Source organism: Prionailurus bengalensis, chromosome D2 (genome assembly GCF_016509475.1).
Source record: "Prionailurus bengalensis isolate Pbe53 chromosome D2, Fcat_Pben_1.1_paternal_pri, whole genome shotgun sequence".
NCBI lineage: Eukaryota > Metazoa > Chordata > Mammalia > Carnivora > Felidae > Prionailurus > Prionailurus bengalensis.
The window spans coordinates 47,382,034-47,401,079 of NC_057351.1; the positions used below are offsets into that span (position 1 = coordinate 47,382,034).

General features: G+C 41.2%; 1 protein-coding gene and 1 long non-coding RNA gene across 7 annotated transcripts in view; one reads left to right on the forward strand and one right to left on the reverse strand.

Moving 5' to 3' along the window:
* Positions 1-1,051: 1,051 nt before the first annotated feature.
* Positions 1,052-11,549, reverse strand: LOC122492980. Its single transcript, XR_006299796.1, has 4 exons — positions 11,287-11,549; positions 6,169-6,268; positions 2,752-2,841; positions 1,052-1,437 (listed from the first exon to the last, which is right to left on the reverse strand). It is a non-coding gene; the product is annotated as an uncharacterized LOC122492980 (long non-coding RNA).
* The window catches only part of LOC122492975 (WASH complex subunit 2-like), a 61,529-nt gene continuing 54,029 nt past the window's right edge, over positions 11,547-19,046 (forward strand). For 4 of the 6 annotated variants that reach the window (XM_043596841.1, XM_043596843.1, XM_043596842.1 and 1 more), the window contains exons 1-3: positions 11,547-11,707; positions 11,799-11,921; positions 12,712-12,876. In XM_043596841.1, the coding sequence (XP_043452776.1) occupies positions 11,799-11,921; positions 12,712-12,876 (288 nt within the window). In that variant the 5' untranslated portion in view covers positions 11,547-11,707. The remainder of the gene's footprint in view (positions 11,708-11,798; positions 11,922-12,711; positions 12,877-19,046) is intronic. The other 2 variants (XM_043596845.1, XM_043596847.1) reach the window with 1 other exon arrangement.

Here is a 19,046-nt window from a genome sequence, read left to right on the forward strand (position 1 = left end):
TGAAGCTTCCATAAAAGCCCAGTGGGGTTCTGAAACCTTCTGGGTTGGTGAACACTGGGATGCGCTGGGAGAGTGGCATCCAGAGAGGGCATGAAAACTCCACTACCCCTCTCCACATACCTTGCTCTATGCATCTCTTCTATCTGGCTGTTCTTGAGTGGTATCCTTTTATGATAAACCAGTAATCCTGTAAGTAAAATATTTGTCTGAGTTACATGAGCCACTCTAGCAAATTAATCGACCTGAGGAGAGAGTCATGGGAACCTCCAATTTATACCTGTCAGTCAAAAGCACAGGTAACAATCTGGACTTGAGATTGACATTTGAATTGGGTGTGGGGGGGGGGCGGGGGACAGTCTTGTGGATTGAGCCCTCAACCTGGGGGATTGGATGATATCTCTAGGCAGAAAATACCCTACCCAATGACACACACATTTGGTGACCAGAGCAGAAATGAAAAAGGCCAAGGGCTCTTTTAGCCCTGGAAAAAATATGTTAATGAAGCATCTCTTCATAATTACATTTATCTTCCTAATTTTATTAAGTTTCTTTTTTTATTCAAAAATAGATTTTGCATTTTCTCACATCCTTTATGGCAACTCTTGAGATGATTCTACAGTTTTGCTTTTTTGACTTTTTTCTTCTTTTTATCCTCTTTTACACATTTTGCCCGCTCCCACCTCGCACCTCTGACTACCAGCAATCTAATTAATCTGTTTTCTGTATCTATGAACTCATTGTGTTTTTGATTCCACATATAAGTGAGATCATAACAGTATTTGTCTTTTTCTTGTCTGCCTTATTTCACTTAGCATAATGCCTTCAAAATTCATCCATGTTGTTGCATACATATAGATATAGATATAGATATATAGATGATATATAGATCATGTAGATACAGATATAGATGTAAATATAAATAGATATAGATATAAATTGCTCCCTGGTGAGTCACAGATTAAAAACTATACCAGGTAAATTGTTGGACAAAGGATACTTTATTTGCAGCAAATAAGGAGATCACAGGGAATAACTTCCAAAGCCGTGACTCTCGAGCCAAGGGTAAATGGGTTCCTTTTATTTAGGGTTGGGATGAACATTTAGATAGGGAAGCCTTGTCATGGAATGTAAAGGGGAACATAAGGCAGTGAATGCAACTTAAGGAAACGTGTCTATATCACACATTGTATGTTATGTAAATGAGGCTTGTGCTCATCCTTGAGCAGAAGTTTTAGTATTATAATGAGGTAAAGGAAGTTGTCAGTCATTCTGCAGGTCACTCCATGGTCCATCTGTGCAGGCGCAAGTCCAGGGTTATGGTCATATTGGTCTGGATGGCCTGGGTTGGCAGGAGGTCTTGTCAGGGTGGTCACTATCACTTGAGGGGTGTTTTTGGTTTCCATCAGCCTGAGTTAAAAGATGAGCTGGATAGAAGAGCTTAAGGAAAAATGTGGGACAAAGGTCAATGAGTATAAGCAGGTGGGCAGTAAAGGTCAGGTGTTGGGTTCTAGCTGGTCACACAGTGAACATGAGGGTGCATATATCTATGAATTAGTATTCTCATTTTCTTAAGAAAAATGCTCAGATGTGAAATTGCTGGATATGGTAGTCTATTTTTAATTTTTAGGAAACTCCATTAGGGGCGCCTGGGTGGCGCAGTCGGTTAAGCGTCCGACTTCAGCCAGGTCACGATCTCGCGGTCCGTGAGTTCGAGCCCCGCGTCAGGCTCTGGGCTGATGGCTCAGAGACTGGAGCCTGCTTCCGATTCTGTGTCTCCCTCTCTCTCTGCCCCTCCCCTGTTCATGCTCTGTCTCTCTCTGTCCCAAAAATAAATAAACGTTGAAAAAAAAAATTAAAAAAAAAAAAAAAAGAAACTCCATTATATTTTCCACAGTGACTGCTCCAATTTACATTCCCACCAAAAGTGCACAAGCGTTCCCATTTCTCCACATCTTCACCAACACTTGTTATTTCTTGTCTTTTTTTAAAACAGGTATGAGGTGATATCTCATGGTGGTTTTGATTTGCATTTCCCACTCACCACTATCAAAATGGCTAAAATCAAAAACACAAGAAACTACAAGAGTTCGTGAGGAAGTAGAGAAAAAACAACAGTGCCTGTACTGTTGGTGGGAATACAAAGAGTATGGGGCACCTGGGTGGCTCAGTTAGTTAAGCATCCAACTCTTGATCTCAGCTCAGGTCTTGATCTCAGGGTCATGAGTTCAAGCCACATATTGGGCTCTGCACTGGGCATGATGCCTACATAAAAAAAAAAGAGTATGGAGGTTCCTCAAAAATTAATAATAGACTTACTATATGATGCAGTAATTCCACTGCTGGATATTTATCCAAGGAATTTGAAAACACTAATTCAAAGGGATATGTGCACCCCTATGTTTATTGTTTAAGATCTGGAAGCAACACAAGTGTCCATCGATAGAGGAACAGATAAAGAAGATGTGGTGTATATATGCAATGGAATGTTACTCAGCCATAAAAAAGAATGAAATCTTGCAATTTGCAACAATAGGGCTAGATCTAGAGAGTATATGCTATGAAAAAAGTCAATCAGAGAAAGACAAATATCATATGATTTCACTCATAGGGGAAATTTAAGAAACAAAAAAAAAAAAAGAGAAAACCAAAAAACACATTCTTAATAATAGAGAACAAACAAATAGATGGTTACCAGAGGGGAGGTGAGTGGAGATGGGTGAAATAGGTGGAGGGGATTAAGTGCACACTTACCCTGGGGTGCCTGGCTGGCTCAGCTGGAAGAACATGCGACTCCTGATCCGGGGTTGGTGAGTTTGAGCCCCACATTGGGTGTAGAGATTACTAAGAAAAAAATAAATAGACTTAAAAACAGAAAAAAGAGCATACCTCTCTTGATGAGCACTGAGTAATATATAGAATTGTTGAATCACTGTATTGTACACCTGAAACTAATATAACAGGACTTGCTAACTCTACTGGATTTAAAAAAGAAAAAAGATCAGTGTTTGCCAGGGGTTTAGAAGAAGGGAATGATGAATAGGTAGAGCACAGAGGATTTTTAGGGCTGTGAAAATACCACGTGTGATACAATAATGATGTGGGTTTTTCACCTAAGACTTTTATTATGTTAAAGTATGTTCCCTCTAGATCTACTTTGTTGGTTTTTTTTTTTTTTATCATGAATGGATGTTGTACTTTGTCAATGGTTTTTCTGCATCTATTGAAATAATCATAGGGGCTCCTGGGTGGCTCAGTTGGTTAAGTGTCCAACGCTTGATTTTGGCTCAGGTCATGATCTCATGGTCCATGAGATTGAACCCCACATTGGGCTCTGCACTGACAGCGCGGATCCTGCTTGGGATTCTTTCTCTCCTTCTCTCTCTGCCCCTCCCCTGCTCTCTCTCTTTCTCAAAATAAAAGTAAATATTTAAAAAAAGAAATAATGTTTTTTATCCTTTCTTTTATTGATGTGATGTGTCACGTTCATTGATTTGTAAATATTGAAGCACCCTTGCATCCCAGGATAAATCCTGCTTGATTCTGGTGAATGATTTTTTTTTTAACTATTCTTTTGGATTCAGTTTGCTAATATTCTGTTGAGGATTTTTTGCATTGCATTGTGTTCATCAAGGATATTGGCCTGTAGCTCTTTTTTTTTTTTTTTTTTTTTTTTTGTGGTGGCTTGCCACTTAATTTTTAAGAGCTCTTTTAATATCCCTTTAATATATTAGCAATATTAGCCATTTGTCTGTCATATATGTTGCAAATATTTTCTCCTGGTTTGTCAATTGTCTTTTGATTTTGTTTGTGATGGCTTTTGGCCACGAAAAATGTTTTATTTTTATGCATTCAAATTTATCAATTTTTTTTTATTATTCTGGATTTCGAGTTATAGTTAGACTTCCCCTACACTGAGGCTAAAGAGGAAGTCATTCATGTTGTTTGCTAGTATTTGCATAGTTTCAGTTTTTACATTTAGGTGGGATCAGGCACATTCAAGGGTGTTATGACCATAGACTCAGTTTTTATATTTAGATTTCTAATCCAGTTGGAATTTATTTTTATGTAGTGTTAGGTATGGTTCCACTCTTATCTTTTTCCAAATGGTTACCCAGTTGTTACAGCACTATTTTTTAAAAAGTCCATTTTTGCCCCAGTGGCTTGAGATGCCCCTTTACCAATATCCTAAGTTTCCAAATGTGCCTGGGTCTATTTTGGGGCATTCTATTCTATTCTATTCTACTCTACTCTATTCTACTGGTCTGTTTGCCTACTCATGCACCGATGTAACAGTTTTATTACAGAGGCTTTATAGTATATTTTCTTGTCTTATAAGGCTAGGCCTGCTCAGGTTTTCCTTTTCATTGTTGCCAAAATATTTTTGCATGTTTGCTGAAAAGGCATAACCTGAATTAATCATGAGGAAACTTAGGAGAATTTTATAAAAGAATTGGCTAGCACTCTTCAAAACAATATTAAGGTCATAAACAAAAAAGAAAGATGAAGGAATAAGGAGACATAATAAATGTACTATGTGGTTCCAGGTAGATAAAAGGACATGGGACAAAGATGAGGTTTAAATGAGGTCTATAGATTAAGTAATAATAATGCATCAATGTTAATTTACTGGCTGATTGTACTGTGTTTATGTAGGTTATGAACATCTGGGGGGCACCCTACCCTGGGTGGCTCAGTCCATTGAGGGTCTGACTTCAGCTCAGGTCCGATCTCACGGTTTGTGGGCTTGAGCCCTCCATTGGGCTCTGCTGACAGTGCAGAGCCCGCTTCAAATCCTCTGTCTCCCTCTCTCTCTGCCCCTCCCCCATGCATGCATGTTTGTGTGCATTTTCTCTCTCACTCTCAAACATTGGGGCACCTGGGTGGCTCAGTCGGTTAAGTGTCCGACTTCGGTTCAGGTCGTGATCTCATGGTTCATGAGTTCGAGTACCACGTCGGGCTCTGTACTGACAGCTCAGAGCCTGGAACCTGCTTCAGATTGTGTCTCCCTCTCTCTCTGCCCCTCCCCTGCTCGCATGCAGTCTCTCTCTCTCTCTCTGTCAAAAATGAATAAACGTTAAAAAGAGACCATTTGGGGAAACTGGGTAAAGGATATGTGGGAATTTTGATAATCTTTTTATAAACCCGAAATGATTTCAAATTAAAAAGTGAAAACATTAAGGGCACCTGGGTGGCTCAGTTGATTAAGCGTCCGACTTTGGCTCAGGTCATGATTTCATGGTTCTTGGGTTTGAGGCCTGCATTGGCCTCTGTGCTAAAAGCTCAGAGCCTGGAGCTTACTTCCGATTCCGTGTCTCCCTTTTTCTCTGCCTCTCCCCTGCTGGCTCTCTATCTCTCTCTCAAAAATAAAGAAATATTGAAAAAAGTGAAAACATTAAAAGATGAAAAAATTTAATTGTACATAATATTTATTATATTTTATTTATTATAATTTACTTATAAAGTTTTAGTATAAGTTTATAAGTTTATTATAAGTATATTTTACTTATACTTATAAGTAAATTTATTTATTATAATTTACATATAAAATATTTTAACATATATAACCAACCTCTTGGCCAAATATAGGAGTTGCAGACTTGCAACAATGGGTGAGTAGAACTATTTCCTAGTAGTGTTGCTTTCATTAAACTGTCAATGCAGGAACTGGACTCCCAGGATTACAATTCTCCTTGATAAGACTCGCCAACCACTTCCGGGAATAATGTTGGCATTATTCGAGGGTGCAGGTGAGATGCCTGCCTTCTGATGTATTTGGGCAGGTAGCTGAGCCAAGGGGAGGTTGAATAAACATGTAGAAGGGTTAAGGTCCTATAGTACCAAAACTCTCAAGGACTTGCAGCAGATTGAAAATTCCAACTCTTGAAAAGAGAGCTCAGTGATTAACAGAGGCGGGCCGAAGGGTTGTGCTAGAAATCCATTCCTAAGGGCCCTGAAAGTGCTGCTTGTTGACATATCGAGTCAGAGTATAGTATCAGCAAGCAAAGCTGCTTGATCTCCAGAACTCATCAGCCTCTGTCACTCTGTGTATGGGTCAGCTTTTCCACCCAGGTCAGAGAGCAGGGATCCCTTCGACAGAGGAGCATGTTGTCCATACTGTGGGGCGCCTGGTTTCTGGGTTTTCTGACTGGGAAACATTTCTAGCCTCACCTCAGGTGGAGCCTCTGAACTTCCCATTCTTGGAGAAAATCTTCTTTTAGGCCCTTTAAATGACTCTTAGAAGAACCATGGCTTGCCACTAGTGGGACTTCTGTAGAAAACAAACAAACAAACAGGGTGGCTAGACGCTATTTTCAAGAAAGTAGAGTTAGAAAATCAATCCTTATATTACATATAGCATATTTGATGGTCAAACTCAAACATGGATATTTTAACTCTGGGAGTATTTCAGTGTAACATCTGAGAGCTGTGCATTATAAAAGCATACAATGTTCTTTTTTTTTTTTTTGCCAGCTTTCTCAGCCTGTAATGCCCTAAAGTTGTAAAATTAATCACACTGAACAAAGAAAATTTTACAAATTTGTTTAATACCTTTGACTTGAATCCTACCGTTACTGAAAAGGCAAGCAGCTAGTGGTTTACAGTATTATGTGTACCTTAAACTAAGCTAGAAGTTATTATAAAATGGAAGATTTTTGTGATGTTCAGTATTTAAAAAATACTTCAGGTAAAGAATAATTACAAGTACATTTTAAGAGTTGTAAATCCACTTTGCAGGCAGTAGTTTGTTGAGCTAAACTAAGGGTTTTGCCAGAAAGGAAGAACAATGTCATAAGTAATTTTGTGTCTCATTAAAAAGAATTTGGTGAGAGAAGGGTGATTGGCAAAACCTATCTCGGAGGTAAGAAATCTAACCTTAACAGTGGTAGAGCTTGACACTGTTGGGACACAGTTGGACACATTTGCTGTTCACGCTTCGTTTACTAGTGCAAAATGATAACAGTAGTAGTAATTTTGAAAGTTTCAATTTGGCCAAACTATTAGATATATAATTCATAAAATACTAAAACAGTACTTAAAAAGTAATCATAACTACCATTTCTTTAAAAAGAGCATATAACAGGGGCGCCTGGGTGGCGCAGTCGGTTAAGCGTCCGACTTCAGCCAGGTCACGATCTCGCGGTCCGTGAGTTCGAGCCCCGCGTCGGGCTCTGGGCTGATGGCTCAGAGCCTGGAGCCTGTTTCCGATTCTGTGTCTCCCTCTCTCTCTGCCCCTCCCCCGTTCATGCTCTGTCTGTCTCTGTCCCAAAAATAAATAAACGTTGGAAAAAAAAATTAAAAAAAAAAAAAAGAGCATATAACTTACAGTTAGTAGATTTATTGGGTCAGATCTATATTATTGGATTCTTAGGCTTGTGGGTTCTTATAAAACAAAACTCATAAGCCCTCTAGAGCAGTCAGAAATACAGAGAGCTAGCAGTACATGCAAAGGGACTGGGGGTTTGGTTAGAGATGGTTGGTTACAATCCCAAACTCTAATACTATAGTCACACCATTTATACCACTCAATTACTTAGAAAACCAGCTGGATTTGAACACTTTTTAAAAAATGTTTATTTATTTTTGAGAGAGAGAGAGAGCAGGGTAGGGGCAGAGAGAGAGGAAGACACAGAATCCGAAGCAGGGTCCAGGCTCTAAGCTGTCAGTACAGAGCCTGACCTGGGGCTCAAACTCACGTTCATGGGATCGAGCCCCACATTGGGCTCTGTGCTGACAGCTTAGAGCCTGGACCCTGCTTCGGATTCTGTGTCTTCCTCTCTCTCTGCCCCTACCCTGCTCGCTCGCTCTCTCTGTCTCTGTCTCTCTCTCAAAAATAAAAACATTAAAAAAAATTAAATAAAATGCTGGATGTCAGTGGCTTTTCTCATTAAATCCTCTAATATTAATGAACAATGAAATATCCATTAAACTATTAGGAAATAAGATATACTGGATTATGTAATGCTGAGAAGTTTATGTCTTCAACAAAATTGTTATACCTTTCCCTGACTTTAAGCAATATCCACACTATAGTCATTAACTGAAAAATAAAGAGTATGCCATTATTTCCACTGTGAAAAATAAAATCTTGTAAATCATAAAAAACCCAACTCATATTACAACTACTTAAAATATTGTAAACTTATCAAAATGCACAGGAAAAAAGTTTTTTGTTTTTAAGTAGGCTCCACACCCAACATGGGGCTTTAACCCATGACCCCTTAGATCAAGAGTTGCATGCTTTACAGACTGAGCCAGCCAGGTGCCCAGAAACAAGTTTTAATATACTGTACAATGGGTAGATTCATCTGAATTCTCAGGCATGGTTATGGCAGAGCAAGAGCTCTCTAATATGAACAGACTCAATAAAAAGCATGACTTAAAAACATTTGAAAAGGTCTTTGGGAGAAGTACCAGTAAAGAGAGCAGTATTGAACACACAGGAAGTGGAGTTCAAGATAGCATTATCCAAGGGGAGGCTGGAAAGCTTCCATCAAGAACACAGTGGCCACTAATCTCGGGCAAGAGCAAGGACAGTGTTTCCAGAGATTGAAAGAAAGGGAGCATGTAGCCGGTTGTTTTTGTTTTCCTAGCATCTCTTCTCCCTGCTTTTGGTTAACAGTACCAATTTCAGTCCCCCTTAGAGGTGGAAGGAATGGGGGTATGACCTAAGGGGAGCCAATCAGATTTTATTTATCTTAGGAATTTGGAAGTTCAGAAGAGAAACACAAGAAGGGAAATGATTGGGGCTGTCATTCTGATGGCAGTGGCTCAAAGGGGACTCCCGATTTCCTCTGGTTTATGCCCTTCCTAAGACCTGCTTGCTTAGCTTTTCCTTAACTGTGAATTCTGTAGGTTTTTTCTCCAAATTCTATTTTGTTGGTGTTTGCCAGTTGAATTCTGTTGTGTGCAAATAAAGAACTGTATGAGATACAGGTGTGTACACATTGAAACATCTTAAGTATGAGGTAAGAAGTCTATTCTCTCTTGCAGAGGCAAGTGGGGTAGATAATTTGAAAAACGTGATGAGGGGCGCCTGGGTGGCTCAGTCGGTTAAGCGTCCGACTTCGGCTCAGGTCATGATCTCGCGGTCCGTGAGTTCGAGCCCTGCGTCAGGCTCTGTGCTGACAGCTCAGAGCCTGGAGCCTGTTTCAGATTCTGTGTCTCCCTCTCTCTCTGACCCTCCCCTGTTCATGCTCTCTCTCTGTCTCAAAAATAAATAAACGTTAAAAAAAAATTAAAAAAAAAAAAAGAAAAACGTGATGAAATTATGGAAGGGAGCTATCAAGTATAAGTATAAAGATCAAAGATAAGCAAAAGGACTGCTAATCAGTGCTGAGAGTTCAGCCAAATTTGCAGAATATGAATTTGTAGTGATTCCATTCACGAACCTAGGCGCAGGAAAGGAGAAAGGACATCATTGCACTGATTTGTAGTTAGGAGCTCGCAGAACTATGTGTCAGAACCTTGACATACAGATATTAAAGGGCTTTCAAGGGAAGTTGAAGGCTACTATCACAGGCTGTACGCAGAACAGGCAAGGAAATAAAGCTAAGAGGGTGGAATTGGGGGACAAAAGGAGAACTGAGGGATGGATTTGGGTTAGTTGAGAACAGACGAGGAAGTAAAGGCTGCTTTATTGCAGTCCCGATTTAGAAGAAAATCAGGTGATAAGGTTCAGGGTGTAGGTAAGCAAGGTGCTTAGAGAATCGGGATATTGATTGAGATTACTGAGGCACATCGAAGCTAGGGTCATTATATGGCTCCTGAAGTTGCCCATGATGATGTCAGACGAGATGCCAAGTGCAGTAACCAGTTCACCTAAATTTTACCAACCAAACTCAAGAGGTTTTTGTTTTGCTTTTTTTATGAATGTGAGGGAACAGCTAGAGGTTGATAGATGGTCACTTAAAAATAAAGTTCTTTTGGGGTGCCTGGGTGGCTCAGTCGGTTGTTTCTGACTTCCACTCAGGTCATAATCTCATGCATGGTTCATGGGTTTGAGTCCTGTGTTGGGTTCTCTGCTGTCAGCACAGAGCCTGCTTTGGATCCTCTGTTCTCTCTTTGCCCCTCCCCTGCTCATGCTCACTCTCTCTCTCTCCAAAATAAATACACATTAAAAAAAAAAGTTCTTTTAAAAGAACTAAGACTAGCTACAGGGTAACAGTGGCTAACTATGTAGGTTCCCAGCTTGCTTCTTTACTGGCTAATTCTGAAGAAGTTATTTATCTTCCGATGCCTCAGTTTCTTCAACTATAACATAAAGATAATAGTACTTGGGATGCCTGGGTGGCTCATTCGGTTAAGCCTCTGACTTCAGCTCAGGTCATGATCTTGCAGTTCAAGAGTTCGAGCAGTGTATCAGGCTCTCTGCTGCTAGTGCAGAGTCTGCTCCAGATCCTGTTTCCCTCTCTCCGTCCCTCCCCTACTCGTGCTTTGTGTGTGTGTTTCTCAGAAATGAGTAAACATTTAAAAAAAGAGACAATAGTACTACTTCCTGGGTCACTGAGATAATTAAATGAATTAACATGCATCAAATGGTAAATACTGAGCACTTCATAAATGTTAGCTATTATTATTAAAGGGACACAGATTCAAATATACTATCACACAATGTACAAACATAAAATAACTGACAGGGGCATTAAAACTATACTTGAGATACTCGGGGAAGTTTTCACTGAGGTGTTAGAGGCAAAAACAAAAGAAAGCGATTAAGATCTGTTTAAGGCTCGCCCTAAGGCAGACATTGTGATAGCTGTTTTAAGAATATCATCACATTTAATACCATGTCCCTGCAAGATACGTATCTTCCTTTTACTGAGGAGGAAAGCTAACGGAGGTTAAATAACTTACTTACCCTTGGGTACAAAGGAATGAAAAGAAACTGGAATCTTTATTTAGATAATTTAGTTAGTTGGTCTGGCACAAGCGGGACTCTGCAGAAGGAATTTAAAGGATGCGTGAAAATAGACTAGCAGGATCACTGAGCGCTAGTGGGGAACTGGGAAGGTTGAAGACACAGTCGCAGCAGGGATCAGATTATAAAAGGTATTTGCTTGTCTTATGAGACGTCTGGGCTTGAATCTGTGGGTAATGTCCAGGGAGTAAAGGATATTATGCAGGCCCTAGGCAGTGAGTTGACACCAAGCAGGTCAGCGGGCATGGTGATGGCCAGACTGGCCAGTCATTCTCCACTTAATGAGCGCCTGTGCGCCAACCTCACGAAGGATAGCGGAGATGCAACAAGGAAAAGACGCAGCCGGGGGTAGCTTTCGCTCCGCTCACCTCGCGCGGAGGCAGAAGCCCCCAGGCGGGTAGTTCACAGGTTTCTTTCGGGCTCCCCTCCTGAGCCAAGCCGGGCCGGCAGCGTGCTCCTCAGCGGCCGTCTGCGCTCGCCGGGTCAAGAGCAACCCGGCCGATCGCTTCCCTTCAGCACCCCGTGGCGTCGGCGTCCTCCCTGCTCCCGGCTTCCACGCGAACCCAGCAGCAGGCCTACTAACTCAAGCCCGTAGTCTGCACACTCTTCTTCCTTCCGGCGGCACCACACATCCGGTCACGTGTGGGGCGGGTCACATGAGAGTTGGTCACGTGCCGGGGCCGCAGGGCTCGGGGCTCGGGGCTCAGGGTTTGGCTTCCGCAGACCTGCGGACCTCAGCGGGTGCGATCGTGGCTGCCCCGGAGGCCGCGGAGCTGCACAACTGGGAGGGTGAGGGCGGCGGGCCAGGGTCGGAACGGGGTCGGGCCGGGGCTGGTGCCTTCCCCAACCTCAGCCCGTCTTCTCATTCTTCCCGCTGCAGATGAACCGGACGACCCCCGACCAGGAGCGGGCGCCGGCGTCCGAGCCCGTGTGGGAGCGGCCCTGGTCGGTGGAGGAGATCCGCAGGAGCAGCCAGAGCTGGTCGCTGGCGGCCGATGCGGGCGTGAGAGGCGGGCCCCAGGGAGGGGAGCGGAGGACGGGCCGCCTGGGGTGACCCCGCGGCTTGCGAGCGGGAGGACAGGAGACCCCGATTCCTTCTCCACTCGGTGTATTCTGCTGCCCCTGTTCATGCGTTCATAACGCATCCCTCCCCAAAAACGCCTCCGTGGCAGTCCCTAGGCACCTGGGCGGGGGCGGGCCCATCGTCCTTAGCCGGCTGAGTTCCCCCACTCCGACTGCAGCCCAGATGCAGGTCTCTTCCTTGTTTGGGTTTTCTAGCGCTGCTCCCATCTCCATCCTGATGGAGGCAGATAAGTTATCTCTGCGCCACGGGTTTGCTAGGGCACTAGTGAGGCCATTTCACTTTGGGACCTGGACTGTGTGGGGAGGTAGACAAGCCTGTATATGGATATCCTCGAGTGGGACTTTAAAGGCGGGGACCCAAGACTCCCGAAACTGTGATTCCAAAGTCCCATATGAACACGATTTTTTTCTTTTTATAAGAGTGGCAGTTTGTTATTTTGCCCTTCATCTGGGATTTCTGTAGAATGATAACCAAACAAGACTTTAAAATTCGTCCAGAAACGAGATAGCAAGTGTCAGTGTACTCCTTGCCACTGTTTGGATGAGCTTTGTTAATGTTTTTCAGTGATACTTGGTTTTGGGTGTTGTCGAAAGCAGCATCTCTTACATTCTAACACACAAAGGTGAAAGGAAATGGGTTCTTTTTTGTTTTGACACACGGAGTAGACTCATATGATATTGATACTACTGTATGTTTATTTTTTAAATAGCTACTACAGTTTCTACAGGAATTCTCACAGCAGACTATCTCTAGGACCCATGAAATCAAGAAACAAGTGGATGGGTTAATCCGGGAAACTAAAGCCACAGATTGTCGCCTACATAATGTCTTCAATGACTTCCTTATGCTGTCTAATACCCAGTTCATTGAAAACGTGAGTTACTTAGTTATGTCAAACTTATAAATAGTGTTTTCTGGAGGAACAAGAGTCCCTTGGGGTATTAAATGATGTATTATTAGGTACCCTCCTCAATTTTCATGAACACAGGGGTTCTTGGTAATTGAAGCTTCTTTCTCTAGGATTAATGCCTTTTTAAATTAGTACAGTTTGTTTTTTTCAGGCCTTTAAAAAAATCTAATGATAAAGTTATCTTACATTCTAGTTTTTCGTACCCTTTTAGTTTTGAGGATAGTCAGCACTTGTGCTGGTATTCCCCCAAGCCTTATTGTGGCCATGTCCCTTAAGGAGAGCTGTACACCTGCCTGGTCTGATCCTGGTCTGACCAGCATGTGACTACACTATTGATTGTGTCCATTATGTTTTGATGAATTCTGTTAAAGGCATATGTGTGCCTACTTGAAATATTCTTTTTTGTTTTGGATTTTTTTTAATGTTTATTTTTGAGAGAGAGCCAGCGACAGAGAGAGAGAGAGAGAGAGAGAGAGAGAGAGAATGAGAATGAGTGGGGGAGGGGCAGAGAGAGAAGGAGACAATCCCAAGCAGGCTCCAGGCACTGGGGTGTCGGCACAGAGCCCAATACACTGGAACTCGTGAACTGCGAGATAATGACCTGAACTGAAGTTGGACGCTTAACTGACTGAGCCACCCAGGTGCCCCTGGAATATTCTTGATTAACGTTTTGTTATGATGGCTGAACCTGTGGTACAGAATGAACTCTAGGAAGATTACTGGGCTTTAAGCCATGTGTGATTTTCCCTATTTTTATTTTATTTTATTTTATTTTATTTTATTTTATTTTATTTTATTTTATTTTATTTTATTTTATTTTATTTTATTCTATTCTATTCTATTCTATTCTATTCTATTCTATTCTATTCTATTTTTTTAAATAACTTTTTAAATTTACTTCCAGGTTAGTTAGCATATAGTGCAACAATGATTTCACTAGTAGATTCCTTAATGCCCCTTACCCATTTAGTCCATCCCCCCTCCCACAACCCCTCCAGTAATCCTCTGTTCTCCATATGTGAGAGTCTCTTATGTTTTGTCCCCCTCCCTGTTTTTATATTATTTTTCTTTCCTTCCCTTATGTTCATCTGTTTTGTCTCTTAAAGTCCTCATTGAGTGAAGTCATATGATATTTGTCTTTCTCTGACTAATTTCGCTTAGCATAGTACCCTCTAATTCCATCCACATAGTTGCGAATGGTAGGATTTCATTCTTTTTGGTTGTCAAGTAATACTGCATTATATATATATATATATACATATATATATATATATATATATATATATATATATATATACCACATTTTTTTTATTCATCCATCGATGAACATTTGGGCTCTCTCCATACTTTGGCTACTGTTGATAGTGCTGCTGTAAACATTGGGGTGCATGTGCCCCATCGAAACAGCACACCTGTATCCCTTGGATAAATACCTAGTAGTGCAATTGCTGGGTCCTAGGGTAGTTCTATTTTTAATTTTTTAAGGAACCTCCATACTGTTTTCCAGAGTGGCTGCACCAGTATGCATTCCCACCAGCAGAGCAAAAGAGATCCTCTTTCTCTGCATCCTTGCCAACATCTGTTGTTGCCTGACTTGTTAATGTTAGCCATTCTGACAGGTGTGAGGTGGTATCTCTTTGTGGTTTTGATTCGTAGTTCGCTGATAATGAGTGATATTGAGCTTTTTCATGTGTTGGTTGGCCATGTGGATGTCTTCTTTGGAGAAGTGTCCATTTATGTCTTTCGCCCATTTCTTCACTGGACTATTTGTTTTTTGGGTGTTGAGTTTGATAAATTCTTTATAGGTTTTAGATACTAGTCCTTTATCTGATATATTGTTTGCAAATATCTTCTCCCGTTCTGTCGGTTGCCTTTTAGTTTTGCTGATTGTTTCCTTTGCTGTGCAGAAAAATTTTTATTTTGATGAGGTCCCAGTAGTTCATTTTTGTTTTTGTTTCCCTTGCCTCTGGAGACATGTTGAGTAAGAAGTTGTTGTGGTCAAGGTCAAAGAGGTTTTTGCCTGCTTTCTCCTGGAGGATTTTGATGGCTTCCTGTCTTACATTTAGGTCTTTCATCCATTTTGAGTTTATTTTTGTGTCTGGTGTAAGAAAGTGGTTCAGGTTCATTCTTCTGCATGTCGCTGTCCAGTTTTCCCAGCACCATTTGCTGAGGAGACTGTCTTTATTCCATTGGATAGTCTTTCCTGCTTTGTCAAAGACTAGTGGGCCATATGTTTGTGGGTTCCTTTCTGGGTTCTCTGTTGATCTGAGTGTCTGTTTTTGTGCTCTTCCCTATATATTTATCGACTTCCTAAGTACTAGATCCTAGGAATACATAGTTAAATTAGACAGACCTCTCTTTATTATTTGTTTATTTAAATTTTATTTATTTTTGAGAGAGAGAGAGAGACAGAGAGAGAGAGAATCCCAAGCAGGCTCCATGAACTGTGAGATCATGACCTGAGCTGAAATCAAGAGTTGGATGCTTAATTAGCTGAGCCACCCAGGCACCCGATAGATCCTGTCTTTAGAGAAGATCACAATCCTCCATAATAGTGTAATTCCAGAATAGGAAGGAAGCAAGTGTGGCTAGAGCCTAGTGAGTGAGTGAAGGAGGGACTGTTAAGATGAGGATGGAGAGGAAGCTTAGTTAAACTGACCTATATTTCTCAGAGGGAGGTTAGCGTAACTTTCTGAGTGTCAGCCATAGATCATCTGTGGAAAAAGGATTATTAAGTAGGTTATTTCCTGAGATTGTTAGGTGTAAAGTGATAGAAAGGATTTTGAAAATTGCTAAATTGTAAAAGCTCTATTCAGGACTTTTAAGAGAAGACCAAATAGCATCATGCAAGTACCTTATGCAACACGGTTGTGCATTTTTTTAGTAGTTCAGGTTGAATTGCCGCTACTAGCATTTTTGGGAGTCTGTAAAATAAGGATCTTAATGAAGGTATTAGAGATCTCTTTGCCAGTAAGTTTAAGATAGAGCCAGTATTTTAGTAAAATCTGTAGTCACTTTTTAGTCATCTATGTAGAATGTCCGTGCTTGGTCCTGAGTGTCTTTCTCACTGGCAGAGGCAGTTTAGAGGTGTATATGCAGCCCATCATCTTTCCATGAAGCCAAAGTTGGTGTCCATTCTGGTATACTTGTTGCTCTCATTCTGTACTTTTCTTGCTGGATCAGGTGCTCAGCTCGTCTCTGCGATCAGTGTTAGAGACCTAGATGGGGCACGGAGTAGAATTGGTCTACGCCATGTGCCTATACCATATCGTATTGGATTAGCATCTGTTTGAATTTTTGGGGTTAGGCAGGTATCATAAACTGTGTTTTCTGAATCACAGTCTTCATGTCTTCTTCGTCTTTTGTTCAACTGTTCTTTTCAGGTGAAGTTTTTTTTGTTTTTTTGTTTTTTTTTTTTAAGTTTATTTATTTATTTTGAGAGATGAGTGCAGAGAGAGAGGGAAAGAGGGAATCCCAAGCAGGCTGTACTCTGTCAGTGCAGAGCCCGATGTGGGGCTCAATCCCATGATCGTGACCTGAGCTGAAATCAAGAGTCAGATGCTTAACCTCCTGAGCCACCCAGGTGGCCCCTGGCCAAGTTATTTTAGATTTTGAGTTTTTCTTGATGTAGCGGAGTTTTTTTTGTGGGTTTTTGTTCTCCTGAAAAAAAATTTTTTTTTTGTAGTAGTTCTTTATTTCTGTTCACTTTTTGGATTCCCTTTTTGCCACCCATCTTTACATTTCCCTAGTCCTTAAGCTTCTTCCCCTTCCATTCTGCAGCCAGAATTCCCCTCTCAATGTACCTGTTGCCACTGCCAAGTTTAACTGCTTCTCACACCTCCTGTAGTGCAATGTGTTACATGCTCTTCTCATTCATGGCAGAACATGATGATGTTAAGAGTACAGCTAACGGTTAATCAAACTCTGAAAAAATCTGCATGCTGTTAATACATTTGGCAGTGATTTGGCTTTTTATGTATTTTCTTCAAACCCTGACATTGGTACTCATGTATTACAATTCTGGTTTGAATGATGTTGCCATTTGGTTTCATGATAGTTTATTGGAAAGGTATTCAAAGGTAGCTTTCTGGGTTTTAGGAATTAACCTCAAAAGCAGGTACTAGGTTGAAAAATGCATTACAGAGGTAGTGAAACTAAAGAGCCATCAGGGCTTTCTAGGGCAACAGAAATGAGTTCCTTTAGTAAAGGCTCAAGAGGGAATTCTGAAGGAGGAAAAATACTAATTAACAGTGGCCAGTGCTTCAGTGTGTTATCAGAAGGGATTCATTAAGCTGTTAATTTAGGAATTTCGTTCTAAAACATTGAGTGACCTAGAACAACTTTTTTTTTTTTTTTTAAAGGTTTATATTTTTAGTTATCTTTACACCCACTGTGGGGCTTGAATTCATGACCCAAAGGTAAAGAGTCTCATGTTCTACCGACTGAGGCAGCCAGGCACTTCAGATGTGACTTCTTTAGTATAGCACTTCTCATGATTATAATTTTACACTTATTGATGTGCTCTGATGTGTCAAACTATCCTACTAAATCAAGCCCCACATTTTTTGTGAATGTTGTATTCCTTGGGGCCAGCACACTTCTTCTTTTTTTGTTGTAATTTTTATTTTTTAATGTTTTTTTTTTTGTTGTTTTTGTTTTTGTTTTTGTTTTTTTTTGTGAGAGAGACCGAGCACGAATGGGAGAGAGGCAGAGAGAAAGGGAGACACAAAATCGGAAGCAGGCTCCAGGCTCTAAGCTGTCAGCACAGAGTCCAAAGTGGGGCTTAAACCCATGAACCGTGAGATCGTGACCTGAGCTGAAGTCAGACATTTAACCCACTGAGCCACCCAGGCACTCCATGGGGCCAGCACACTTCTGATTTGTAGAAACCTAGTGAATATTTGAATGAATGAACGGGAGAACACATAAATGAAAAGGACTAGGGCTGTGTATAATTTGTTAAGAAATCGTCAGCCCCTGGTCCCTTTTCTCCAGTTCACCACCTCATCTCTTCCCCATCGCCCCAAATGAAGAAAAGATCCTTTGAGGGAAAATATTTGAGATGTTTAACAATTCTGGGAATGGCTACCTGATTTAAAAATGATCAAAAAACACATGAAGCTGTGAGATTAGCCTGGTCACAGTGAAGGAAGTTAGCGCGGATTGTCTGCGGTGTGCTGAGTACTTGAGATCCATAGTTCTAGTCACTCTTGGAAGATCCCATGGGTCTCGTGTGTTTGCTGGTTGGTTTCTTAGAGGTCATGTTTGGCCTCAGCCACAGGCTACTGATGTTTCATGAGGTAGTTTTTAATGAGAGCAGGGGAAAAAAAAGTAGGACTTTGGAGCTATTCAGTCATGAGTGTGAAGCTCAACCTTTTAGTTTAAATGGTCTCGCTATTTAAAACCTGAAGTGACTTTGGTAGGTGCCATGTCTGAAAGTCTCAATTTTAAGACCTATTTACATTTTGTCCCTGTCTTTGAAAATTAACCCCTCCAAATTTCTGCTCTTTATAGAATAGTTCTTTTTTAAAGTATGGAAAAAGAAGCAGCATCTGAAATTTCAGATGGTGGAGAAGTGCCTGCCAACATACTGGCATATAAATTCTAAGTCCATTTCCCACGCAGACATTGGCCTGTAAGTTTTTTCTTTTTTTCCAAGTTTATTTATTGGACGCCTGGGTGGCTCAGCCGGTTAAGCATCCAACTTCGGCTCAGGTCAAGATCTTGCAGTTTGTGGGTTCAAGCACCATATTGGGCTCTGTGCTGATAGCTCGGATCCTGGAGACTGCTTAAAATTCTGTTTCCCTCTCCCTCTCTCTGTCCCTCTCTGCTCACGCTATGTGTGTGTGTGTCTCTGTCTCTCAAAAATAAACATTAAAAAAAAAGTTGATGTATTTATTTTGAGAGAGAGAACGATTCGGGGAGAGGGAGAGGGAGAGAGAGAGAGGGAGAGAGAGTGAATGAGAATCCCAAGCAGGCTCTTGATACAGGGCTGGATCCCATGAACTGCAAGATTGTGACTAGAGCTGAAATCAAGAGTTGGATGCTCAATCACCTGAGCCACCCAGGCGCCCCAAAGTTTTTTCTTTCTTGTTATAAAAGTAATAACACTTGTAGGAGAGATTGGCATAGAT